At 38.5% G+C, this 27451-nt stretch overlaps 1 protein-coding gene across 4 annotated transcripts; it reads left to right on the forward strand.

Moving 5' to 3' along the window:
- Position 1: 1 nt before the first annotated feature.
- On the forward strand, positions 2–27203 carry LOC143282154 (aryl hydrocarbon receptor nuclear translocator homolog). Of its 4 annotated transcripts, none has more exons than XM_076587697.1 (15): positions 2–181; positions 12767–12809; positions 13883–13957; positions 15178–15335; positions 16361–16473; positions 17172–17264; positions 18373–18490; positions 18976–19005; positions 19717–19917; positions 20760–20937; positions 23805–23911; positions 24221–24371; positions 25034–25451; positions 25888–25957; positions 26896–27203. In XM_076587697.1, the coding sequence occupies exons 1-15, from the start codon at positions 142–144 to the stop codon at positions 27069–27071; spliced, it is 1971 nt and encodes a 656-aa protein (XP_076443812.1). In that variant the 5' UTR covers positions 2–141; the 3' UTR covers positions 27072–27203. The 4 variants fall into 4 exon arrangements, with proteins under 4 accessions (XP_076443812.1, XP_076443814.1, XP_076443815.1 ...); XM_076587699.1 differs by having other exon boundaries at positions 19717–19911; XM_076587700.1 differs by having other exon boundaries at positions 16394–16473.
- Positions 27204–27451: the final 248 nt, after the last annotated feature.

Here is a 27451-nt window from a genome sequence, read left to right on the forward strand (position 1 = left end):
ATCTCGCCAAGTCTCGCCACTCTTCAGGAAAGCTTTTGTCTGCCATCCTTGTCACCAATTCCAATATTTTTTTTGACGGTTGCTTCGTAATCTACAACGATTGATCCCAACTACGGTGTCGATCTCAACCCAGGGCTACCGATGGCAGCGGCAACGTTGTCACCAGGCCCGTCGGGATCAGGTATAGTGCACTTTTTTTCTTTTTCTTTTTTTTGGCTAAGAGACTATATGAATCGTTTCATCTCATTTCTGTGTCAGTCAGATTGCCCCATCAGAGCAGTGCACTAGCACTGGAGTGGTGGTACTGCAGTGGTACTTCAAGTTAATTAAATTATGCCTTTAATCAACTACTGTAGGACTTTACCCAACTGCTATATCACGATATTGATTGTGGATTATCATCTGCTCCGTCCGTCTTCTTCCAACCTGAGGAAGAACCACCACCACCTCAAGAGCCCTTATGTTCGTGCGAGAACATCCAGACCCAAACATAATGAAACAATGAAACGGTTTACAAAGATTGTCCATCAAACTTTAACTAATCCATCGTGTCTCCCATAAGATGATCACATACTAACTAAGGTTAGTCTGATAACATCATCAAATTATGTACTGATCATTTATTTGCATCATAAGGGCTTGCTTACTGTCAGTGCTTTCTTCAGCTGAAGAAATAGAAAAATTATAGATTCAGCATGCTTCACAGAATTAACTCATTTGTGACCAGTCTGCCAAACAAACACTGATTTCACTTATCACCATAAGTGTTAAAAGTCATGTAGTTTGATATTAAATATGTTACTAGCCACCTATAAAAAAAGAGAAAAGTTTATGTTTTTGTGTTACTCCTGGTCACCAGATGGTGTCATGAAATGAGGAATGGACAGCCAGAACATTGTTTAATCATCAAATTAATGGCACAGCATTAACACTGTTACTGATTCAGATTCAGATGTAGTGCAAATCTTCCTATGACAAATTGTACTTTGAAATTATTGGAAACATTGTGCATTTTCTCTGGGTTTAACAAATTCTACTTTAAAAATTTTCCGTAATAAATGTGTACATAAAAATTTACCCAATTAATGTGTACCTTTCAGATGTAGCAATATTACAACAGAGAGATAAGAGTAAAAAAAAAAACCTTCTTTTTTACACCCATTTTTCTGCTTTACTGTGGTAATTTTTCAAAAAGACCATTTTATCCTTATGTGTAGTAAAAAAAAAAAATAAATAAAAATAAATAAATAAATAAATAAAAAGGAAATAGGTTGATGGTTAACATATTTTTATTTAATTCCTGTCTTTTCCTGTCTGTCATATATTTTGTTGTTGTTGTCCACCTTTTGTTTCTTTGTAATTCTCTGAATTCTTTTCAGATACTCTGTGGTTGTGCAACAAGAATTATTTGTAAAGAATATCATTTGATGGCCTGATTTCTGATACTGATAAGACTTTCATTGATGGGCTTATAAAAAAAAAAAAAAAAGAAAGAAAAAAAAGATTTTGTGCAGAGCTAGAAATTCCAAGCTGAATGTTTGTGGTTGTTATTCTGGGGACAAATAGTATACACTGAAATAGTAAATAAATTAAACTTGTCCCCTCAAATTTACACTGGCCTTCTCTAAATAAAGAGATGGTTAATAAATAAGGTTTACTATTTTTTACCAGTTGTAAACAAAGAGCCTGGAACAAAAAATTGAAATGCTGACTTTTGATACGACCCGGCAGTATATTCAAAACACTACTGCAGTGGTAAGATTGTGTGACTGTGTCATTCATGTTTTTTTTGTTCCTGTGGGTACAGAAATGATCTTGTTCCTTTTTGTATCTCATTGTCTTACCTCTTCATTTTCTTTCATCCTCTCTTTGATTAAAGTCTCCATTGGCCTCTTATTTTGCATTCAAGGTTCGCAACTTCTAGAGCTGGGAAACCTGAACTTGAACAGTGACATGTTGTAGACTCTTCTAGTTCTAAACTGAACCTATTTGACAAAATGTTAAAGGCCAGAGCTGATTGAAATGTGCCAGCGATGTTATAGTTATACTCTTCACATATAATGCTTATCTGAGAGGAAGAATAAGAGGAAATGATTTATTGTTTTCATGCGGACGTTGTTTTATTTATACTATAGAACACACCTTGTCTTGGTCAGACTGTGCTTTGCTGAGGTTCTGTTCTTAGAAAAACTGGGCTGTGGGTTAGTGTCAGGGATGTTTGGGGAGAAGTGAGGTGGGGAGGGTGGCATTACAGTGAAAAAGAGTGGATGGAAAAAGTCACTTTTTCACTGACAGTGACTTGGTCAAAAAATGGTTGCCCAACAAACATCTGAGAGAGCACTTTCACTTGTCCACCAAAACAGAAAAAAGGTTTAGTTGTCCTTGACATTTAGACGTGTGGATATTTCAAGCACCCATGTCATGGTGTGTGTACATGAGAGCATATGATTGTGTGTGCAAGTATTTGTGTATACATACACATGGTCATGATGAGTTTTGTTAAGCCAGCAACACAAGAGATAATTTCATGAGTAAAACAAAAACAACAACAAAAACAACAACAAAACCCACTTTTTTCATTCAGGTAGATACTGCTTCATGGCTTAGCAAATTACTTAGTTTTAGAACTTTTCTTTGTTTTTTGGGCAGGTGGGGGGTGGGTGGGGGGCGGAATTGCTTGTAAATATTCAGATCATAGAAATACTTCTCCATGGATGCTTCTTTTAAGGCTTCTTATCATAATTTTACTTTATGTATTAACCTACTTTCCTTGGTTCCATTGGCATTGTGTGGTTTATCTTCTCTTTCCTGGCTGGCTTAACCTCACTTCAGTCTGTGTATTTGTTATTAATACTAATAGCATTGTGTCTGTCAGTGTCACTATGTTGTACAACAATGGTGTGTGTGTGTGTGTGTGTGTGTGTGTGTGTGTGTGTGTGTTCTTTCCTGCTTTCTTTAGACTTGAGTAATCATTTCACTGTACATGTAGTATGATTTATGTTAAGTGAATTTATGATATAACATTATGATTATAAGGGGTTTTGGGGAGAGTGTAGTAATATAAATATAATTATAAGTGTTTGTTTACATGTCTGTGTCTCTGTATGTAATAGAAAAAAAGAAGTCTTGTGATAGGGATTGCATGATACATATTCCATGGATCATATTTATCCAGCCTTTCACCTTTTTCTGTCGGTTTTCAGACAGTATTCAATATCACGTTTTCAGCAAGAAGAAAAATATATTAGCTTTGCCATGTCATGACATCAGACATGTGTATATTAAATAATAAGATTAAGTGATAAGATTTGTGCAACTCTGTGTGTGTGTGTGTGTGTGTGTGTGTGTGTGTGTGTGTGTGTTTATGAATGCAAACTAGCACCCACCCATTATAAATTCTAACCACACTGCCAAGATGGTAGTGAATAGAATAGATGCAAGAGCAATTTTTTAACATTTTGTCCAGAATATTTATAAATGTCACTTTGTGTTTGCATGGTGTATCACAGTGTCAGTGTGTATATTTAAGTGTATGTGTGTCACTGTGTAAGAGTACAATGCAGTGTTAACCTAACAGTTATTGGTAGACTAGTTAAAGAAGTGTAAAGAAGGGTTTATTTGACAATGGATAACTTGAATTCTGTCCTCCATATCTTCACGAACACTTACAGTTGCAGCTCAGGTAGCTAAAACCATTAACATTCCAAACAGGAGTGTACTGTCAGGATTGTTTAAACTGGAGGGAAAAAATGGAGTGGCCAATGACAAACATTGCTTTTACAGTTTTAGAGCAGGTGACTTCCGTGCTCTGGGTGTTATGTTTCGTGAACAGTTACAACTGTTCATTGGGTGCAGTTATATTTTGAAATGTGAGGGAGGATATTTTAAAAAGAAAGACTACCGGTTTAGCTGGTCTGTTTACAAGAAGAAGAAAAATATTGCATCAACAGCAGTTTGCATATTTCTGTAGAACTGTGGACATTTTTCTCCTGGTTGTGAATTGTTTGTAATGTATGCTGAGCTGTTTTTCAACACCTGCTGCAGTAGTTCTGTCAGCAGTTTGTGGGTAGAATCAGTGTACAACTACAATATCCAGCTTGATGAAGGCTGGCTGTCATCCCACCTGGACAGAAATAAGACTGGTGCAGCATGTATAACACTTAACAGTACAGTACGCATAGTTTGGTTTCAGTTTCAAAGAGGTGTCAAAAGTGTGCAGATTGATTCATATATGCTACAGTATGTTGGCTTTGAAAAAAGAAAAAAAGCAGATGCCTGACCTTTGCATAAAAATGATAAACCCAACATGCTGGTCAGGCATTGAGAACCTACCCCAGGTTTGTATAAAGCCTTAATATCAAATAAAATAGAAAGAAATCATAGAAATAGAATAAACAAACAAAATAGTCAAATAAGTAAATACATTTTAATGAAATAAAAAAAGAGAGTACATAGAAAGCTCCACATAGCAGGACTAACACTGTAATCATTGGAGAAAGAATATATATTGTGCCGATTACCACACCCACCACACAATAAAAGGTTACATAATGATAATGACTGCTGTTAATCTATGATCATTTCTTTGACTGGTTTGAGAGAAAATTGATCTGTTTAAAGATTTCATTTTGAAAAAGAATATGGGTCTGTTATTGTTAACTGTTATGTATGCCACAATGTAAGTATTTTCATGAGCAAAAGTTGGGAAATTGCAAGTGCCGTAGTGTCTCAAAACCCATTCAACACACACACACACACGCATGCGCAGCCAGATGAAACAGTTAACTGACAGTGTGTGCGCATGGGGTCATGCACGCATGCATGCACACACACACACACACACACACACACACACACACACACACACACACAAACACCCCCGCCCCCAAAACAAAACAACAACAAAAAAAAACAACCACAATAACAACCACCAAAAATGACACACACACACAGTCATTAGGATGAGATGATAAACTGAGGATACATGCACACACGCACGCATGCACGCACGCATGGAGAAGAACAACTGAAATCAGTTGGGAAGGGGAAAAAAACCTTCATTACCAGTTAAAAAACAAAAATTAGAAGAAAAGAGTAAGTTAGTAATCATAATCGCCAAAGGAAGGGGATGTTACAGTTGGAGCTATATTTGTTGAATGTTGTTTTGTTGTTGTTGTTTTTTTTTTTTTTTTTTCAGAAGTGGAAGTCAACAAGAGCAGAGTATTCATCAAGACCGTGCATACATGACCTACTCTTTAGTCCACAAAACATTCACAGTTGAAGCACAACACAAGAACTGTAGAAGACTACATTACTGAGTTAAAAAATTTTTGATGACAAAATGCTTACAATAAATACAAATGTAAGATATATCTCGGCTCACTGCAGAGGGCATCTCAGGACATAAATCACATAAAAAAATAGATAACAATTCAGCTGAAACTAAAAGATGAAAGATGACTTCCACATCATTTAAATGTCATTTGATTTTTCTTCATTTTACCATGCCTGTACTTCTTTTGTCTTATGTTTTCCTCTTTGATATTCCTTTTTGGATGGGATGTAATATTTTCCTCATGGCCAGTTTTAGCTATTTTTCAGATATAACTCTGGTAGGTACTGCATTCACCTTTGGGAGAAGGCAAAAATCTCAAACCAGGAATACTGATTAATCTTGATTTAATTAAAAACAGTGCCGTTTGAATCGTTTGATGAATCAGAATTGATTGGACTGAATGCCTGCAGGGGATGGAAAAAAGGAGCTCTTTGAGAGATGAGATTTCTTGTATCAGGGAGAGAAAGAGAGAAAGAGAGACAAGAGAGAAGAAAGCCAGGAGGAGGAGAGGTTGTAGGAATCAATATTTCAGCCTCATGGTGTCACAGTGTCACGATTTACTGTCACTTATTTGCTGCCCCTGCAGATTGCCTTCCCCACACTTCTCCAGTGAATGCTGTGGCTGGCTGGCTGTTGAAACAGCTGTCTTCACTGCCGTTACCACTTGATCATAATCTGTGTGCATTATCCGCATCTGCCTTCCTCATTGTTGGTGGAGGAGAGGCCGTGCACTTAACGTGGAGCTGTGCTATACCTATTGCCTGCGCTTGTGTTTGGTCGTCAGGCTCTGATTGAATGTGTCATTGAGTGCTGAGTGGTTTGGCAGTGAGGCAGTGTCAGACAGAAAGACGTCAAAAGAAAGCGTTGATTTGAAACTTGTGGTTTGAGCTGTTAAGACCTAGAGGAAAATGATGTATTGGAATGGGTGCATGGGAATGGAATATTTCCCAGAAGGTATGGCTCTGGTTATATTCGTTATTTGTAAATGCCAATTATCCGTTTTGGATTTGTAAGGTTTATAACGGTGTTTTTAACTTTACAAAGTGCATTTGTATCTGTCTCTCATGATTTAGAAATTGACATTGTCATTTTTGGTTCATGTGTAAATATGTTCAGTAAACCTCTTTCACTTGTCTGTTTACATTATGCATGTCTGTTGTAAACTTAAACAAATTCATTTTCTCTGGAACCGTTTTCTTTGTCAACACAAAATTAAACTCTGGTTAAAGTCTAGACAGATGATTCAGAACAATTTGAGATGTAAAAAAGAGTATTATTGTGTCTGCAGCGTTTGCAGACAAAATATAAAAAAAGAAGAAGAAAAGCCTGCTTGTGGAGATGTGGATTCAGTCTGTCTGAGACTTGTTTATCTTGGCAATATCACTTTAGAAACAGAAGACAAGAATCATAAAGAGGGGAAAAAGCATCTGAAACTGCTCAAAAGGATCTAAGCAGACAAACTCGGTGAGCAGTCTCTTTCATGTGTCTACTGAAGAAAGTAAAACTGGTTAGCAAATAACTGGATGACAATTGAAGCATTATGATAGTGCTCTTTGCTCCAATTGTCTTGCTTGCTTTTTGGCTGCCTGTTAAAACTTGAAAAAAGGTAAAGTAGTTTTTAACTACTTACTTTACAAACTCTGGCTTGCCTTGACCTGTCTTATTCAGTTATTGTTCAGGGCTTGGGTTAAAAATAAAGCATTTCATCATTAACTAAGGAATAGAATTAATATTTAATTAATAGGGTGAGCCAGTTTGTGAGCAGTGTTTGACAAAAGCAGAATGTTTGCAGCTATTGTTGTTCGAGTTGGCTATTTTCCCTTCATGTATATATAATTTTTTTTTTTTTTACTGGATTGCTAATGTGAAGGGGAAATCTAACACCCTGTTTCCACACAAAGTGTTGGCAGTGACTGTGTTGGCCATTAGTGTTGTTCCGGTCATGATGAAGTGTCGATTGTTGGTCATGATGAGGTGTCAAGTGTCGACATGCTGTTTGGACTGTCTCTAAGCCACAGTACCCGGCCACTCGTGTCCCTTTTTCTGCTTCTCTTCCACTCGTGTCCCTTTTTCTGCCTCTCTTCCACTCGTGTCCCTTTTTCTGCCTCTCTTCCACTCGTGTCCCTTTTTCTGCCTCTCTTCCACTCGTGTCCCTTTTTCTGCTTCTCTTTCACTCGTCTCCCTTTTTCTGCTTCTCTTCCACTCGTCTCCCTTTTTCTGCTTCTCTTCCACTCGTCTCCCTTTTTCTGCCTCTCTTCCACAGTGTTTGAGCAATGCATCACACAGTCCACCTTTCCCCCTTTCTGGTCTTTGCTCTAGTGAGGAGACAGTTTGAATTATTTCATTTCTAATTCTATCCAGACTTTTTATTTATTTGTTTATTATTATTTCATTTTGTTATTATAAATTTTTTGGGTCCTCATTTAAGTTTTTTTCTCATATCTTTGCTGTGTTCATGATTGTTTTGTCTTCTCCTCCTTCTAGAAGTTATACCTTTTATTGTCATCATTTTTATAATTTTGGGGTTAAATATATTTTTTTAATTTTTACCTGTGATCATCATCAGCTCTTTTGTCTTTTCCATGTGATAGGCATAAGTGGGGGAACAATGTCTTGTGTGTGCTTTTATGATTTCTTCCTTTTATGTCTTTTTTTTTTTCTTCCTTTCTTTTTACCCTATCTTTGTTTTCTGTCTTTCCAGAGTTTCTTTCTTTTTTTTATATGTACTGAATTTATGAAGTTCCATGATATTGATTTTCCTGGCATTGGCTTACTGTGGCTCATGCCATGAATTAAGATAAAAAAAAAAGGGGGATAGATGGGATTTTAATTATGTTGAAGCACTGTAAGAGAGTATGGTATAAGTGATTAGAAATATGGAATGCTTGTGCATAGCTTGCTAGTCAGAGGGATACCCAAGTTCTGGCCTTTATTTTAAAGCTTTCTTCAGAATAAAATTATGACTGGAAAGGTGACTCTTGACTTTGTTTAAACTAAGGATATATACAGAAATAACTTCTGACACAAAACTTAAATCATGCTTATATAACAAAGACCATGAATAGAATTGATGTTCTGACTCAGCAGTTTTAGTGAAATTGATATTTTCTAGATGTGCAATCAAAATGTGAGTGTTAAAAGTTAATGATAATTTCAGTATCTATATATATTATTTGGAGCAACTTCTGAAATAGATGATATTCCATTTTGTCTGTTAATGCCCAGCATTCACACATAACATTTATATGATCAGTTTCCATCTTGGTTTTCTTGGATGTTCTATTGTTCATGGACTTGCACAGAAAAAAAAAAGTGTGACTGACATGATAGATTCATGTCAGGTGGTGAGTCAGCTGGTACATCACTACATGCAAGCATGCAAGTGCAAGGATGTGTGATGGTTTTATTGAGGATGGTAATGAAAAGTAAGCTTTCATTTTCCTGTGTGTTCTATCAGGTGTGGGGGTTGGGGCGGGGAGAGGGGGGGGGGGGGGAGGGGGGGGGGGGGGGGTTGTGGATTCTGCTGTCTGTTCTCTTCTTCTCACAACCTGTCACTTCTTTGATCCCTCTGTTGTCTGTGTCCACTCGACCTCAGAACGCCTTGTTCAAGAAGATGACATGAATCATGATTTTCAAATGTAAATATGTGTCCTGGGTGATACTAGTTCATGGCTGTATCGATTTTCAGTCTCATGCAACGCCAGGTGAATGACTTGTTCCAAAAAATTTTTTTTTTTAAATCAACAACCCCCCCACCCCCACCCCCACACCCAGCCCTCCCTCCCAACCCCCCCTTTAAAAAATGGACACCTGAATTTGTCACTTTAGTTGATTAAAAATTAGAAAAGAGAAATTTGAAAGCAATTACAGTAAAAATGTTACTTTTCATGAACTTTAATGCATCAGTTTTAACACGAGACATGATGGAAAATACCTGAAAAATTGTCTAACTCAATAGTGCAAGTGTAGCTGCAAGTGTAGGCAAGTGTAGGCAGCTCTCAGGCATGTGCCCAGCATGTGTCCCAATTCCATGTTGCTGAATATACATAATGCAATATGTTTTCATTAAACTAAGTTGATTTGGATGCTAACCGGTGAGAGTCAATGACAAATCAATATGTGTTGTTGGCAGGTAACTCATCAAATTATCACTCTCTTGGCACCTTTGTCGTGCTCTTCCCTGCGGTTTTAAATGTGTGTGTGTGTGTGTGTGTGCGTGCGTGAGTGTGTATGTGTCAGTGTGTGTGCGTGCATGCGTGTGTATGTGTGTGTGTGTGTGTGCACACATGTGCAAAACATGCAGACTTTGAACTGAAATCATGCATATGATATATATAAAGATTGGCTGAAGGTAAAAAAAAAATTATTTGATGCATTCATTCTGACATGGTCTTTCTAATCGCCTCCCAGATTCAGAAATGACACACATCCATCATGAAGCAAAAACAAAACTCAATTAAATGAATAAAGTAATAACAAAAATGACCACAATGATGATCATGATGATAACTGTTAGTCAATAATGCTAGTATTTTGGACCAGGTGAAAAAACCAAATCAGTCCAGAATGACCCTTTTTTGCCTACATGTCTGAGGTAAATGTCGCCATCTGCATATCCACAACAACTGTAGTTTCCAGATGCTTAAATGCCCTTGAATTGAGATGGGTGCTGGTAAAATCTGTTCATCTTTGCACATGCTGTTTTTAAGCGCCAGGGTTGTACTGTCTCATGGATGGTGTCAAAGAAAAACAACCACTACCATTCTGAAAAGGTGGAAAACATGGGCAAGATGTATTTAAAGAAACTTCTCCTTGTCAAAAACATTTCCTTTTTAAAATGGGAAAAAAGATTGCTAGAAAGTATTTGGGCCACTCTTTTGCTTAGCTGTATTAAAATCTTACCTGTTTTTACCAAATATAAACCAGGAATGATACACACCAGTGTTATTGAACTTGACTTGTCACACTCCATAAGTGCATAATTAATTAGTGTTCACTGTTTGTGATATTTCTTTTGTTATTCTTTGATCATGATGAAATGGTACATATTAATAACACCTATCTTCGGTCAGAGACCAAACTCTAAGTCCTATATGAGCATGGAATCATTTGCTCAACAGGCTGCCTTCCTGATTGGGCAACTGACAGCTCCTGTGTCATTCAGTCATGTTTCAGTCACACACACACACACACACACACACACACACACACACACAGAGACTTGAAACCTTTCACATATCAATATGTTGTCAGCTGGTGCTGAGGGTGTTATGTCATGCAAAGCTATTTTAATCCATTACGGTTTTGTTTGGATGATGTCACAGTCTTGGGATCACATTGTTCCAGATATCTATTCAGGTTCCAGTTCAGATACTAATGCAATCAGATAACGAGGGGAAAGAAAAAAGAAAGAAAGAAAGAAAGAATCTCGATTAGTTGAGCAACAAATATTATTAACTTGGATAGAGGAGCATGGAAGCATGTCTGTCTGACTTGTTAGGTGAGTGGAAGTCAGGATATCTGTATCTATATGTTAAAATGTGGCAGCACATGATCATGATGATACTGATGGGTAGGTTTTTTAATTTAAAAAAAAAAGAAAGGAATTATTATTTGTTTGTTTTTTTTTGTGTTTTTTGTTTGTTTGTTTGTTTGTTGTTGTTGTTTTTTTTTTTACAAAATGGTCTTGTTCACTTTTCAGTCAGTTGAAATGTTTACCAGCTGTGGTTTAAAAAAAAAATTTTGTTTATGTCTTTAAACAATTTTATTTGGTCAACATTATTACAAAACGATGGATTTGAAATAGACTTACAGACAGTTTGACAGACAAGTATATGGATTGTACATAGGTTGGATATTGTAATTATCATGAAGTGTTGTCATTCATTTGATTTTACAAAATGTCAAAGACATTGTATGTTCACAGTATTACTTATAAAACAAATATAAAATATAAAACAGTGCAATTATGGGCGTGCAGTTTTCTTTGGGCAGAAAAACTGAGATCAATAATTTCTGAAGTAGCCAACTTAACGTTAACATGTGCATTATATTTTTAGATTTTGTATCAAAGTTTTTAATTTATTTAAAAAAGATAGAAGTTATAATGTAACTGAGGAAGGCTTTCTTCAATTTTACATGATTGTAAGTAATGCTATGCAAACAGTATTATAAAACATAAAACAGCATCAGTTAGTAATCTGGCGTCACATCAAAATAACTCTAGTGATTCTGTTTCTGCACGTATTTTTTCTAATGTTCTATCAAATCTGTTAGTGGTCTGGAATATCTAATTAGTTATTACACTCCTCAAATGCATATCAGTGCTGTCTTTGTGCTGACCACAAAAGCTACAGTTGTTATTATCAGTAACACCAATCTCTTTTAAGAGGATTTTTGTGCATAAATATCTGTGTAGTTATTTTCAGTTTTACATAACTAAACCATGTTGTGTGCATGCATAAAACAATATTTTCAGGTATAATGCATCAAAAGCTTTACTTTGACACGGCGTTTTGATTTCATGTTATTTTCAGTCAGCACATACGTGTCTGGTCTAGAACCTGTGGAAACAGAAAACAAGAGTGAAGATTTTATGTGTCTTGGTGTTCTCCACACTAATGTCATACTTATACTGTTATAGCAAATTGTTTATGGTAGATTTATATCCGGCATAAGTAACAAATCAGTTTGTATGTAATATTTTTCTTTGAAGCAAACATGCAAGATGAATTGACCAGTATCATTCAAAAAAAACCTTACAAGACAATACACATCATCTGATCATGGCTATTGAGTAATCTGGATATAATTTTTTTTCTATGACCATGTGATTGTTGTATCACACTTGAATAGCTTAGCAAGCAGTTCTGCTGAATCTTTGGGTTCACATTAATAGAAGAAAATGTCTTGCAACCTTCATTAGTTTCAAGGACATTTGTACAGATCTGATTATATTTGGTAGATTTTGAGATGAATTCTGGACCATATTATGTCGATAAGTGGCCATGGGGTGAAGTTACATAATAGTGCTTCCATTTCTGATTTGATTTCTCAGCTTTACAGATCTAGGAGACCTGAAAGATAAGACAGACTATTTCAAATCAGAAAGACCAATGCCACCATCATTTTTTTATTATTATTAACATTTTTTTTAAACTTCTATGAGCAGTTTCATGCTAATTTTATCTGATTTCTTGTTCCAAACAAACTTAAAACAAAGGTATTGACATGTATGAAAAAAATACATCTGGCGGGTTTGGCAAAAGCAGCCACAGGTGAGTCGGTTTAGAAAGAACAATAGATTTCAGAACTGCTGCTTAGCTTAGAGGTGCTAACTGGTGTTTTGCCCATCTCTTATGGCATACATATATGTAATTTCTGCTAATTTCTCTCTGGTTGTTTACAACCTGTTGTATTTGCTGATTGCAGGCACACCTGATGGAAAGACCAGGAAGCGGAAGACTGGGAGAGAGTAAGTTAATACTGATTGAATTTACTGTGTGTATGTGGATGTTTCATTGTCTGAGTGTCTTGTGTAATGTGTGTGTGTGTGTGTGTGTGTGTGTGCGAGTGCGTTGTGTGTGTGTGTCTGTGTATGTGTGTGTGTTAGCTGTTTAACACGGCAAATTTTGACGCTAGAGCAATGCTTTGGTGCAGGGCTCAGTGAGTAAAATGCACTTCAACAGAGACACTCAGTTTTACTTCAACCAGGATATCTTCCACAACAAAAACAGCAAGGTTAAGGTTGGATGTTATTTTAAAAGTTTAACTTTTGATTTTGTTTTGAAAATGTTTGAAAGTTTAGCATGCTGTTTCCCAGTACTTTTCTGTTTGTATTTATAGATCAGTGCACATTGTGATGTAAGGATATAGCCATAAGAGTATAGATGTATACATGGGATATGTTTTCTGAGCATTGATTTATGCATGAAATTTGTGATCAGCTGTCAGAGGTCTGTGAATTTTGGTTGCAGACACAAACTGTTCGAGTTGTAACTCAGAACAATGAAGACATGCTAGTACTGTCCATCAGTATTTCAGCATAAGAATTGCATGATTCCTGAAGATTGTCTGTGGGGTGTTCAGATCTCTAAGGAAAAATGGGAGAAAAAGAAAAGTTTATTTTTCATTTTCAGTTTTGCATTACTCTGTGAAAGCGTAAACTTTTTATTTATCCCATTATCGTTTGGCATGACTTCATTTCTTTTGTGATATCACATTCTCAGTGTCTCTTATTCATTGACAGTTTCACATGTAGGGGCAAATTACACATATTAATTCAGACAGGCCACTCTGTTAACCATTGTATTTGTTGGTGATTTTTTTTTTTTTTTTTTTTTTTTTTAGTCGTGTTTGCAAAGTCTTGGATAAAAGGGTTCCCCATGTGTGTTTGTGCATACATGTGGAAAGACACGTAATGAAACTTGGAAAGTATGTCCACTTGTAATGAAAGTTGAAGGAATTCAGTGACCACATTGTGTAATTTGTGAATGAATGTGCATGTAACATGCTGTATGTGTAACAAGAGGTTTAATGTGCCCACAGTTCTGACGATGAAGACAGTCAAGGTGGATCCTTTGGACATTCAAATGAGGCGGCCGACAAAGAGAGGTTTGCCAGGTACTTGTTTTTTTTGTTTTTTTTATAGATCCATGCTTTAAAAAAAATTTTTTTTAGATACTTTATAAAATAGAAATTTAAAAAAGTGTGAAACAAGCAGTCTGATTCATTATGGTGCTAGAAATACTGTGATTACAAACCCTCATTTTAAATTTAGACAATAGTGGCAGTGACTATGGGTATGACTCTATGAGACTTCTTCCATCAGTTGTTATTATGGCTTGGTTTTTCTTTTTGTTGTTTTTTCTGTTTTTTTAAATAATGATTTCTTTATTGAACGTGTTGTTCAGCATTATGATCATGAGATATAAAGAGGTCAGATAATGTGGGTAGTTTAAACAGTTATAGAGCAGTGTTAATGGCATTATGTCATTATATCCCAGAAGTACTCTTCTAAAAATGTTGGTGTTAGAGTTTGTGCCTATTTTTGTAATTCACTGACCTTGCTTCTGAATGTTCTGACAGGAAGTTCTAACAATAGCAGTGGCATGGTTCCCTTATTTGTGTACCTTTGTATCAGATTCAATTTTTGCTTGTATATCTTTGTGGCCTGTCCACATAATTATCTTCCTGTGTCACACACATCACAAACCCAACCTCATAGACATGCACACAGATGTTAAGATTCATGCTTTGATGTACATGCACATCTCAATGCTTGTATTGTATCTGTTTGTTGTGCAAGATTTATTTCTTTGATATATTTCTCTTTAGTCTCATTTTGTTTCAAAGCAGTGTCTTGTCTTCAATACACCTTACATTTTCCTTTGAAAAAAAATGTAGAGAGAGAGAAATGTGTAAAAGGAATACAGTTTTGGTTCCTTCCATTGTCTCATGATAGAATTTAAGCTGACTCAGCCATACTGAAATGCTGCATGAACTCTTTATCTGTAAATCTAAACCACTGAAAGTTTAATCCGAACATAATTCCAGAGTGGTCATTTTGAACCTTTCCATTATGACATCATTCCAGGTGGTTATTTGTGTTTTAAAAACAAAAGTAATTATGAAATGAGAGTTTAAGACAAAATTTACTTGTACTTGAAGTGAAGATTGACCTTGTCTTCTTACCCAGCAGTTTTGCTCATAACCTTGTGCCCTGCTTGTGTTTTTGTGTCATATCTGGCTAAAGTCTTTACTTACCTCATCAACCTTATGCCATCACGTCACTAACATATCACTGCATGTTACCAACAATGGGTGCTTTGTTTCAACTGAAGGGAAAGTCATTGTGAGATTGAGCGGCGGCGGCGGAACAAGATGACAGCTTACATCAACGAGCTGTGTGACATGGTCCCCACCTGCAGCACCCTGGCCCGCAAACCTGACAAACTGACCATCCTACGAATGGCGGTCTCCCACATGAAGTCCCTGAGAGGTTGGTAGCATGCATGACGGGCGCAATAGCCGAGTGGTTAAAGCGTTGGACTGTCAGTCTGAGGGTCCCCAGTTCGAATCACGGTGACGGCGTCTGGTGGGTGAAGGGTGGAGATTTTTACGATCTCCCAGGTCAACATATGTGCAGACCTGCTAGTGCCTGAACCCCCTTCGTGTGTATATGCAAGCAGAAGATCAAATACGCACGTTAAAGATCCTGTAATCCATGTCAGCGTTCGGTGGGTTATGGAAACAAGAACATACCTAGCATGCACACCCCTGACAACGGAGTATGGCTGCCTACATGGCGGAGTAAAAACGGTCATACACGTAAAAGCCCACTCGTGTGCATACGAGTGAACGTGGGAGTTACAGCCCACGAACGCAGAAGAAGAAGAAGGTAGCATGCATGCCATCAGAACAGCAGAGGAGGCAGCTGCTGATCTGACTATCTGAGCTAGAATTTGATCATAGTGGAGAGGGTCTTGCCCAGTGTTGTTTGTGGCTAAGGCAGTTTGGTGTGAAAGGTTTGTGGCTAGGCGAAATGCTTCAATGATCGTTTCTAGATAAAAATTCAAAGAAGCTTGGTAGAAGTATTTTGTGTAACTTTAAGAGTGATAACATATTTCAGTGTAAAAAGTACAGGTTGGTTGTGGTGGGAGGGAAGAAAAGCTTTCATACTCTAAATGTACAAATTCATATTTGTATACATCAGGAAAGCTTCAGTGGTTGGCTTATATTTTGTTTTGTTTTTTGTTTGTTTTTATTTTCTTGATTTTTTGTCATTTAACTTACTGAGTTTGCTGACTGAAAGTGTGTTACCCTTTTATTTTTGCACTGATACCACATTTATCTATCAGCTTATGATGTTTTTGTCTATAGCAGTTGTTTTTTCTGTCATATGACAGGCACATATAATACCCAAGTGATTTTGATAATAGTGATGGGTTTTCTGTATGTTTTTTTAACACAAAATGTGACCAGCACATTTACAAGTGTTGTTTTTGTTCTGTGATTATTTGACAGGTACAGGTAATACCAACAGTCATTATTTATCAGGTACAGGTAACACCAACAATGATGGTTCCTACAGACCCTCCTTTCTCACTGACCAGGAGCTGAAGCATCTCATTCTGGAGGTAAGTCAGGCTCCATATTAAGGTCAGTTGTATTTCATGTGTTCGGAACAGTCAGTAGCATGCAAGTTCAAATATAAGTTCAATTTAAGTGCACAGCTTTGGTGATATGTGAGTCATTTAAGGGAAGGCTCAGACTGCCAACCTCAATTTTACTGGTAAAGTGACTTGTGTAGCGGTGACTTTGTTTATTTGTTTTATTTTTTTATGTAACACCAGGCTGTCTTCCTCCTCCACCATCACAGACAGACCACACCCCCTGTGCAGTCACAGATTCTGAAGATGCGTACATGTGTGGTTGATAGAGGCAGTATTGATGGAAGTGACATGTATGGAATAGCTCATAGACAGAAACAGCGAAAGATACATCTTTGTCATATTGATAAGGACACAACTGCCTTTTCAAGTATGTATGTGTGTGTCATTATCATAAATATGTTTCATGTCCCATTCACTCAAAGTGATACAGATGGGGACTTGAACTCAAGGAACAGGGGAACAAGGTGCATGGGAGAACAACAGTGAGGGGAGAGCTCAACCATTACTAAGTATAAGGAACAAAAAGTGTTGTGTATTCCCAGGTACATGTGATGTGTCTGTTAGATACCAGTTGTACGGAATGATGCATCACTCTCATTTATAGCTCAGGGTCCAGCTTTTACTTTCCTGACATTGTTTGACATTGATGATATGGTGTACAGGCTGCAGATGGCTTCCTGTTTGTGGTGCAGTGCGACACAGGCAGAATGATATATGTGTCAGACTCCATTACACCTGTCCTCAACCAGAGTCAGGTAATGTGGCATGTCCTTTTGTCATGTTTTTTTTTGTGTGTGTGTGTGTGTGTGTGTGTGTTTTGCTTTGTTTTTGTTTTTGTCTACAGTTGGAATAATCCATTGATTAACTTGATCAGAATCACAAAGCAAGAAGGAATCTGGTGTTTCAGTGGTTTATTGTGTGTCACACTTCTGTTACTGTTGGATGTTTTTCTTTGTTTTTGTGCTCTTCCTGCTAAAAGAATTGAAAAGGAAGTTACTTATGATGGAAAATTAATGTATATTTAATGTTCCCAGCAGTTCTTTCAACAGTACAATCCCACAAAAGTCTTCCAAAGATAATATTTACAGTTGCCCATATTGTGTGGTAATTCAGAACAGGGACTCAGGGGTTTTTTTTGAGGACACAAATGTTATTGCTCAAAGACCTGCAGAAATTTATATAGAAGTAATAGATAGACAAGAGCAGCAGAATCTCCACTGCTCATAACTTTTACAAGTTCTTTATTTCATGTGTGAGGTTGACTAATGATGTTTGATCAGAGTCTGAAAAAAGACCAGGGACTCCAGTTGCTTTAATTTTTAAGGATACCGACAGTGTTGCCCAGAAACCTGCAAAAATTGATATAGAAGAAATCAACAAGAACAGAAGCATCCCCACTGCTTATGATATTTGCAGGTTCTTTGTTATGTGTGTAGTGTTGATGAATGATACTTGCTCCATGGCTGGAACAACGAGAAGATGAGCACTGTGGCATGTGGGTGGGTGTGATTTTTGATTCAAAAGTGGGTGTGTTTTGTTTGTTTGTTTTGTTCTTCTTTGCTGCTCTGTCATCTGCACCCTTTCATTGGCATGCTCCCAGTCCCACACTACTCACTTTGAGTCCTCGATACACAGCCATACCCAAGTTCATCTGTCGCGGACCAAGCGTCTGTACTCCACAGGGAAATATCAGTGCTCAGTAGCGAGGAAATTACACACCAGAGGAGACCCTGCACTGCTGCTGAGTCTCTTCGGTGATGTTCAGTTGTGCCTATTCTGACAAAATGTAAATAGGACAACACCTACTAAGTCCCCCTAATGACTGTAATAATTGCTTAGTCATATTATATGGGTGTTTTGCAGGCTGACCTGTTCAGCACCACCCTGTATGATCTGGTTCACCCTGATGATGTGGAGAAGGTCAGGGACCAGCTGTCCACTACAGAGTCTCAGAACACAGGACGCATCCTGGATCTGAAAAGTGAGTTCTGCTGTTTATGTTGCTTCTCATATATTGGTGATAAAGTGACTGGATTTTATTCAGTAAAAAGTAAAAGCAAGTTCCATGCTGAATCCAGGCATCAAATTATGATGCCTTTTTTTTCTTTTTTTCTTTTTAACCAGACTTATAAAATGTACTTTTAAAATTTCCTTTTTAAGTCATTGGACTTTCAGTTGTTAATCACAGATGAGGTGGGGTGCGTGGGAAGTAACAAATCAACACAAGCATATGGCATGTTATAGTAATTATAATTTAGTCTGTGTGAAGAGAGCAAGCCATTGTATTTAACTTGCAGAATTCTTTTTTTTTTTTTTTTTTTTTTTAATGAAAGAGAGAGATCATGAAGGCAGAAAAATACATATGAAAAGAAAAGAGACAGAAAAGATGTAGTATTTATTTATGTATTATTACATTGGCTTTTGAAGTTTTGCTCATGTTGTCAGCTGGTATGTGTTGTGTTACAGCTGGTACAGTGAAGAAGGAAGGCCATCAATGTAAGTAAAACAGGCATTGTTTTCATGTTGTCCAAGCAAAATAACTTAAAAATCGGTTAGGAATAGATATGCAAGAACTGAAGTAGATTGTTGTCATTGTTACTCGTCAGTTGTTTCACCTTGATTGTCAGTTCAGGTTTTACTCTTAACTTGTTCCCTTGAATATGTTGGAAGCTATGAAAAACGTATGTGCAAAAAAAGATACCAGTTCTTACGGTCAAACTGTTTATCATTCTGCTTTTCGCTTTCTCTTGCATCTGGTTCAGGGATGTTTGCTTTGGAGGTGTAGACTGATTTTCCTGTAACACCATGTGGATTTTGCTTTGATTTTAGATAGAGAATTTGATGCAAACAGGCTGTACATTTGTATCCTGTTGTCCCCATACAATACTAGCTATAGGTTAGTTGAGACAACAACAACAACAACAACAACAAAAAAAGAAAAAAAAAGGTGTGCTGAAGCACTGCCATTGTCTTTTCCTGAGTGGAACAAAGAAATATAGAGAAACATGCTCATTAATTAAGACCCATTTTGTAAAACGTTGTTCTGCTTTTGCCACATCTGTTTTAGACATTCAGGTTGTTCTTTTCTTGCATTGCTTGTTGTATGCAGCTTTCTGTGACATTTTAGACTCAGAATTGACATAATTTTCATTTTTTTTCATCAGTTTGTTTTTGATGTTTGATTTGACGTTTTGCATCCACTTGCAGCATCAATACGACTGTGCATGGGATCCCGGCGTGGCTTCATCTGCCGCATGAGGATGGGTAACACCCATGTGGACCCCATGACTGCCAACCACACGGTTCGCATCCGCCAGCGCAACACGCTGGGGCCCGACTCTGACGGCAACCACTATGCTGTTGTGCACGTCACGGGCTACATCAAGAACTGGCCTCCTGCCAGTAAAGGTTTCTTTTCTGCACAACACTAGTTAGAGAAAGCATTCACATGATCCAGTCATACTTTGCCCTTATTAAGGCTGATTCACTTCTTAAATGGGTTTAGCTGTATGCATTGCATTTCTGTGATAGGTTTATTTTAGTACTTGTTGGTGAAGTTTGAAAGAAAGGAAGTGTTGTTTGATATTCAGGTTGTGATTTTTTTTTCCTCATTTAGTTTTAATTCAGCTTTCACTGATCTTCACTGCTTTTTCATTGTGTACATGTGCATACAAGGGATATGCTAACAAGGCCTTTCATGTGTAAAGTAGTATAGGGAAAGCGTGAAAGTATAGAAAACCTCAGACTTATATTTGGGAAAGCACAGCTATAGACTGTTAGAAAATAACAACATAGGCATATAATAGCTGATGAATATTTACAGTTAGACTGCATTATTTTTTATAAGCTTATTCTGTCTGTTTGGGAAAGTAACATTGCCTAATATTTCTCTTAGTACTGACTTGCCTTCAGAGTGAATGTGTGCCAGTCTCATCTGATTTGGGGACACATCCCATCATGAGAAGGGAAATAACTATGTTCAGAATTTGAAAATGGGAAGTTCTCATTTATTAGCACAGCCCCCCACCCCCACCCCCACCCCCACCCTACCCCCCCAACAAGTTTGTCTCCCTTCACTGTATCAAAGTAAGACTATGAAGAAGGGAGGTGTGTGATGCTAAGAGTGAACAAGAATTTTGAAAATTGCCTATATCCACACACACATACACTCACACACAAATAAATATGTATCCATGCAAACAAAGGCACAGAGATACGTGCAGACTAATACAGCCCATTTCCCTGTGCAGGTGTCCAGATGGAGCGGTCAGATGGGGAGGACAATGGCAGCCACTGTTGCCTTGTGGCCATTGGTCGGCTGCAGGTGACCAACACCCCTAACTGCAGTGACCTCATGGGGCCCAATGCCACCTCCGAATTCATCTCACGACACAGCGTGGATGGCAAGTTCACCTTTGTCGATCAGAGGTACAGTTCTTTGAAATTAATTGTCAGACTTACCAGTGGAGTGATGGCCTAGAGGTAACGCATCCGCCTAGGAAGCGAGAGAGAATCTGAGCGCGCTGGTTTGAATCACGGCTGAGCTGCCGATATTTTCTCCCCCTCCACTAGACCTTGAGTGGTGGTCTGGACGCTAGTCATTCGGATGAGACGATAAACCGAGGTCCCGTGTGCAGCATGCACTTAGCGCACGTAAAAGAACCCACGGCAACAAAAGCGTTGTTCCTGGCAAAATTCTGTAGAAAAATCCACTTCGATAGGAAAAACAAATAAAACTGCAAGCAGGAAAAAACAACAAAAAAATGGGTGGCGCTGTAGTGTAGCGACGCGTTCTCCCTGGGGAGAGCAGCCCGAATTTCACACAGAGAAATCTGTTGTGATAAAAAGAAATACAAATACAAATACAAAATAAAGGAAAGAAATTGGAGAAGAATAAAATGTAGGCTAATATGAGAAGGCAGAACATTGGCAGCTTGTAATTAACTGTTAAGATTGCATAGATTCAGATGGATAAGCTGTGAAGATCAAAATGCTCATGTCTGCTTTATTTACAGCAAGGATTAGGATTTTTAAAATATTTTCAGTATGATTTCCATTTCCCGCTGACTGTCATATGAGAGTAAGAAAAATAACTGCAAAGAAATAATGAGGCAAGAAAAGAAACAACAGGTGCCATAATTCTGTTTTCCAGTAATGGGATATCTACTGCAGCATGGTGCGAAGGAGAGATCAGACAGGACTGAGGAGAACGCTGTAGTTGATGCTGATTGTGATCTGTTGATAGAGAAATGATAGAGAGGTACTGTGTCAAAAATTGGTGTGCAGTTGTTTGAATTACTGCTAGGTTTGTAACGGTAATTGCAGTATACCAGTACACACAGTTTGTGCATTGACTTAGAGCAGGGGGTAATTTGACAGTTGGACGCACACAGTCTGAAGAGATGTAATAGCTGTTGTCTTTTCAGAGTGAACACTGGTAACATGATGACTTTTCAGAGTGAGGTCTGTGTGGTGGCACTGGTAACATGATGACTTTTCACACTGACATCTTCGATGAACACTGGTGACATGATGACTTTTCAGACTGCCGTCTTTGTTGAACACTGGTGACATGATGATTTTTCAGTGACGTCTTTGTTGAACACTGGTGACATGATGATTTTTCAGTGACGTCTTTGTTGAACACTGGTGACATGATGATTTTTCAGTGACGTCTTTGTTGAACACTGGTGACATGATGACTTTCAGAGTGATGTCTTTGTTGAACACTGGTGACATGATGATTTTTCAGTGACGTCTTTGTTGAACACTGGTGACATGATGATTTTTCAGTGACGTCTTTGTTGAAGACTGGTGACATGATGACTTTCAGAGTGATGTTTTTGTTGAACACTGGTGACATGATGATTTTTCAGTGACGTCTTTGTTGAAGACTGGTGACATGATGACTTTCAGAGTGATGTTTTTGTTGAACACTGGTGACATGATGATTTTTCAGTGACGTCTTTGTTGAACACTGGTGACATTATGACTTTCAGAGTGATGTTTTTGTTGAACACTGGTGACATGATGATTTTTCAGTGACGTCTTTGTTGAACACTGGTGACATGATGACTTTCAGAGTGATGTTTTTGTTGAACACTGGTGACATGATGATTTTTCAGTGACGTCTTTGTTCAACACTGGTGACATGATGACTTTTCAGTGACGTCTTTGTTGAACACTGGTGACATGATGATTCAGAGTGATGTTTTTGTTGAACACTGGTGACATGATTATTTTTCAGTGACGTCTTTGTTCAACACTGGTGACATTATGACTTTCAGAGTGACGTCTTTGTTCAACACTGGTGACATTATGACTTTCAGAGTGACGTCTTTGTTCAACACTGGTGACATGATGATTTTTCAGTGACGTCTTTGTTCAACACTGGTGACATGATGATTCAGAGTGATGTCTTTGTTGAACGCTGGTGATATGGTGATTTTTCAGAGTGGCGTGTGTGTTGAACACTGGTGACATGGTGATTTTCCAGAGAGTCTTTTTTGAACACTGGTGACATGGTGATTTTCCAGAGACGTCTTTGTTGAACACTGGTGACATGATGACTTGTCAAAGTGACGTCTTTGTTGAACACTGGTGACATGATGACTTGTCAGAGTGACGTCTTTGTTGAACACTGGTGGCATGATGACTTGTCAGAGTGACGTCTTTGTTGAACACTGGTGACATGATGACTCTCTAGAGTGACGTCTTTGTTGAACACTGGTGACATGATGACATGTCAGAATGACATCTTTGTTGAACACTGGTGACATGATGACATGTCAGAGTGACGTCTTTGTTGAACACTGGTGACATGATGACTCTCTAGAGTGACGTCTTTGTTGAACACTGGTGACATGATGACATGTCAGAATGACATCTTTGTTGAACACTGGTGACATGATGACATGTCAGAGTGACGTCTTTGTTGAACACTGGTGACATGATGACTCTCTAGAGTGATGTCTTTGTTGAACACTGGTGATTTTTCCGAGTGGCATCTGTGTTGAACACTGGTGACATGGTGATTTTCCAGAGAGTCTTTTTTGAACACTGGTGACATGGTGATTTTCCAGAGACATCTTTGTTGAACACTGGTTACATGATGACATGTCAGAGTGACGTCTTTGTTGAACACTGGTGACATGATGACTTGTCAGAGTGACGTCTTTGTTGAACACTGGTGACATGATGACTTGTCAGAGTGACGTCTTTGTTGAACACTGGTGACATGATGATTTTTCAGAGTGACGTCTTTGTTGAACACTGGTGACATGATGATTTTTCAGAGTGACGTCCGTGTTGGGTTACCAGCCCCAGGAACTGCTGGGGAAGGTAGCCTTTGACTTCTACCACCCTGAGGACCAGAGCCACATGAAAGACACCTTTGACCAAGGTATTTGCACTGCTGTTCTCACCTGGCTCATAAGTGTCATGCTCTTTTTCTTATTATTCTTTGGTTGTATTTATTAGCTCTAAGAAATAGTTATTTTTGTTTACTTTTTTTTCACACAGTTTCCTAATTTCTTTCAGTACTGTTGATGTTGAGTTGGTCATACATATTATGCAGGCAACTCAGTAGTACTATTTTTACATTGTCATTTTTAATGTGAGATGTACACATATCATTTCAAATGTGAACTTGTTCTTGTAAGTCTGTTAGTTTGCAGACCCATAATGTAGTGTCCTTTTATGTGTTGTGCAGTGTTGAAGCTGAAGGGTCAAGTGATGTCCATCATGTACCGTTTCCGAGCCTCGAACCGTGAGTGGGTGTGGTTGAGGACGTCGGCATTCAGTTTCCAGAACCCCTACACAGATGAAGTGGAGTACATCGTGTGCACCAACACATCTGCTAAGTCAGTGTTTGTTTTTTTTCTATACCCATTCTTTAAAAAAAACAAAAACACTTCAATATCCTTGTTTTTAGAAATATTTAAAAAAATAATTTGCTGAAGATCAAATGCTTTATGCCAAAGAAGCAAAAAAGAAGTCCACTCTAGGGAGATTACCTTTTCACCATGCTTTCTGCATACATCCTATTTTCCCCTCCATTATTTATCTCTATTCCAGATTTTTTTTATGTTTAATATGATATTGAATAGTGCAGATAAAGCTGTTTAGGCTCAACATTCGGCTTACATCAGAGACTGACATAAGCTTACAGTTAGTCCAACAGTCAAGTGAGAGCTGTATGATCAGTGATTTCTCCTCACCAATGGGAACAGCTTCTTCTTTTTCTGTGTGAAGGACTGACTCACAAGCTAGGAGGCAAGATTGCTCTGGCTCTAAGTTTTGCAGCCTTAGAGGCTAGTTGGCCTCTGGGGACCATCCCAACACAAACTGTTCTTAAGCCCTCTTGGCCATTTATGGATGTAACTTGGGCAAAACGCTCTCCACTATAATCAAAATTCTTGCCCAGATAGCCAGGATGGCATTTGCTTCTCTCTGCTGTTCTGATGGTCATAGTCGGACACAGCTATCATGCATACAATACAAAAGTTGTGTGTCCATCCACCAGGAACTCGCAGCAGGGCCCGGTGACAGGCATGCCAGGGGAGCAGGCCCCTGACCTGGTGCCCTCTCTCAGCTCCTACCCCAGTGCCGCCACTGCCCGCCCAATGCACACCGCCGACCACATGGGGGTTGGGGTGCATGCAGCTGGCAAGGGAGACTACCGGGACACCACTGGCTACTCCACGGGGGACCTGTACCACATGGGGAACCGTGGCCTGGCCCAGGACATGTACGCCCAGGCGTACAACCAGCCACCGGCAGCCACCATCAAGTACCCCTCACACACCAGCCCCTCGGCCATGGGGCTCAGCCAGCAGTCCCCAGCTCCAGCCCTGGGACCCATGGGGCTACGCCGCTCCCCCGCCGCCCAGACCACCGGACCCACCGGCTGGCCCACGCAAGGCAGCTATGCGCGAAACGATGTGAGTGGTTCTTGGAGATACTGTGGTAGGGACGTTGTTAAGAGATTGATGTGGTGTTCTCTTTAGACACTTTGTTTTATTTGGTTTTGTTTTATTTTTTAGATATTTTTTTATGGTAATTGATTTGCTTCACTATGCTTAGCTGATTCTGATCTTGTTTGATCTTTACATTTATCTGTTTATTTATTGTTCTGTATTGATGCTAAAAGTCGTTTTTCTATTGAAGTGTTCCTTTCTTTTCTTTTTTTTTACCACTAACATATTCCTTTGCTTGTATTTTGTGTGTGATTATGTACAGTGATAATTACAGCTTCTAATCTTCATAAATGATTTAGTATACTGATTGACTGTTTTGTTATATATCATCGACTGATTTATTTTAGAGAAGTGGGTGGAAAATTAACCAATGTTTGTCTAGTTTGAATGGCTGTTACAGGGCAGCAGTGACTATGGTGGAACAGGACAGGGCCACTACAGTCATATCAGTCCAAACACAACTTCTCCAGGTCAGTTTCTCTCTCATCTTCTTTTTTTTTTTTTTTTTTTTTTAATAGTAAATTTCTCATCCTTGTGAACTGTTGTTCTGATATGGAAACATTTTTTGTTTTGTATTCTTTGTCAAATAAAGTTTCTGTTCGTCTCTGTCTCAGGAATGCTTACAGTTTCTTCATTATCCATCTGTCTCTTACATTAGATATTTGATGTCAGTAGTATTACCCATATTCGCCAGTATTTTCTCTCCCTGCACTAGACCTTGAGTGGTCTGGAAGCTGGTCAGTCAGATGAGACGATAAACCAAGGTTCCATGTGTAACATGCACTTTGTGCGCATTAAAGAAACCACTGCAACAGAAGGGTTGTCCCTGGCAAAATCAGGTAGAAAATTTCACTTTGACAAGAATACAAACACGCTTCCAGGCACGAAAAAAAAAACAACCCAAAAAACAGGCAGTGCTACACAGTAGCAACATGTATCCTTGAGGAGAGCAGCCTGAATTTCACACTGAGAAATCTGTTGTGACGGAGTTCTAACACAGTACTATACCAAAAACCACATCGTGAGACAATGTCATTTAGCGTGATTGTGGATGTCATGGGAAAAGATATGAAACTATTAGTCTAAAATGTCTGGCATGGAGATTGTTATGAGTGAACAAATATTATTGACCTAGATGGACCTCACAGTGGGTGAAAGGAAAGGATACATCAGAACGTGAGCAAGTTTTGCAGTGTAGCAGAATATCTGGAATTCTTGAACAGAAAAAAATGGATTTGTTAGAACGTTCTTAAGTTATGCTGTTGTGCAGAATTTCTGGAACATAAAAGATGATGTGTTTTGAGTAGAATAACAGTTTGTTTTATGATTATGGTTTGAACAACAGACAAAAGGAACAGGAGAAGAGCAGGATCTGTGCACAGCATGTTCTGTTCTGTCTGTGTGACAGGTGCAGCAGGCCTGTGGTCCCAGTGGCCTCAGGGGCAGGGGGATGGCAGCGACCAGCAGCAGACATCGGCACAGCAGCAGCAGCCGGAAGAGTTCAGTGACATGTTTGGCATGCTCAGCCAGCCAGCCCCCGAGTTCAATGATCTGTCTGGCATGTTCACCAACTTCACAGAATAGCAGCTGCTTTGTGGGGGAGCTGGTGGAGGAGTTTCTTGCAGCCTGTGTTGGGAGTGGGGCAGGCTTCATCGCAGTGTTCATTGTGCCGTGTCATGAATTGGGCAGAGTACATGTCGTGCATTCTCTTTTTAAAGGAGGTCTGCCGTGAATTGTGGACAATTCTGCCATTGTCAGACTTGTACAGAAGAATGTGTTTGTAAAGGATATTGATTTAAAGAAAGAAAAAGAAAGAGATTTACTGTAGGTTTGATCCAGAAATTGTTAATATTTAGCACAACAAAGCAGAACATGGAAGTTGGTTGAAGAATCCATAAGCAGAGATAAATGTGAGTTTCTGTCATACTTTAACATTCAGATAAAAAACAACCCGAAACTGGCTG

The sequence above is a fragment of the Babylonia areolata genome, chromosome 5 (genome assembly GCF_041734735.1).
Source record: "Babylonia areolata isolate BAREFJ2019XMU chromosome 5, ASM4173473v1, whole genome shotgun sequence".
NCBI classification, from domain to species: Eukaryota; Metazoa; Mollusca; class Gastropoda; order Neogastropoda; family Buccinidae; genus Babylonia; species Babylonia areolata.

What these genes read in the sequence shown, in the direction of transcription:
- LOC143282154 (XM_076587697.1), top strand. Translation starts at nt 142, where the DNA reads ATGGCAGCGGCAACGTTGTCACCAGGCCCGTCGGGATCAG. An exon ending in CCACATGAAGTCCCTGAGAG is followed by an intron (nt 15,336 to 16,360) that starts GTTGGTAGCATG and finishes ATTATTTGACAG; the next exon opens with GTACAGGTAATACCAACAGT. An exon ending in TCCAAACACAACTTCTCCAG is followed by an intron (nt 25,958 to 26,895) that starts GTCAGTTTCTCT and finishes TCTGTGTGACAG; the next exon opens with GTGCAGCAGGCCTGTGGTCC.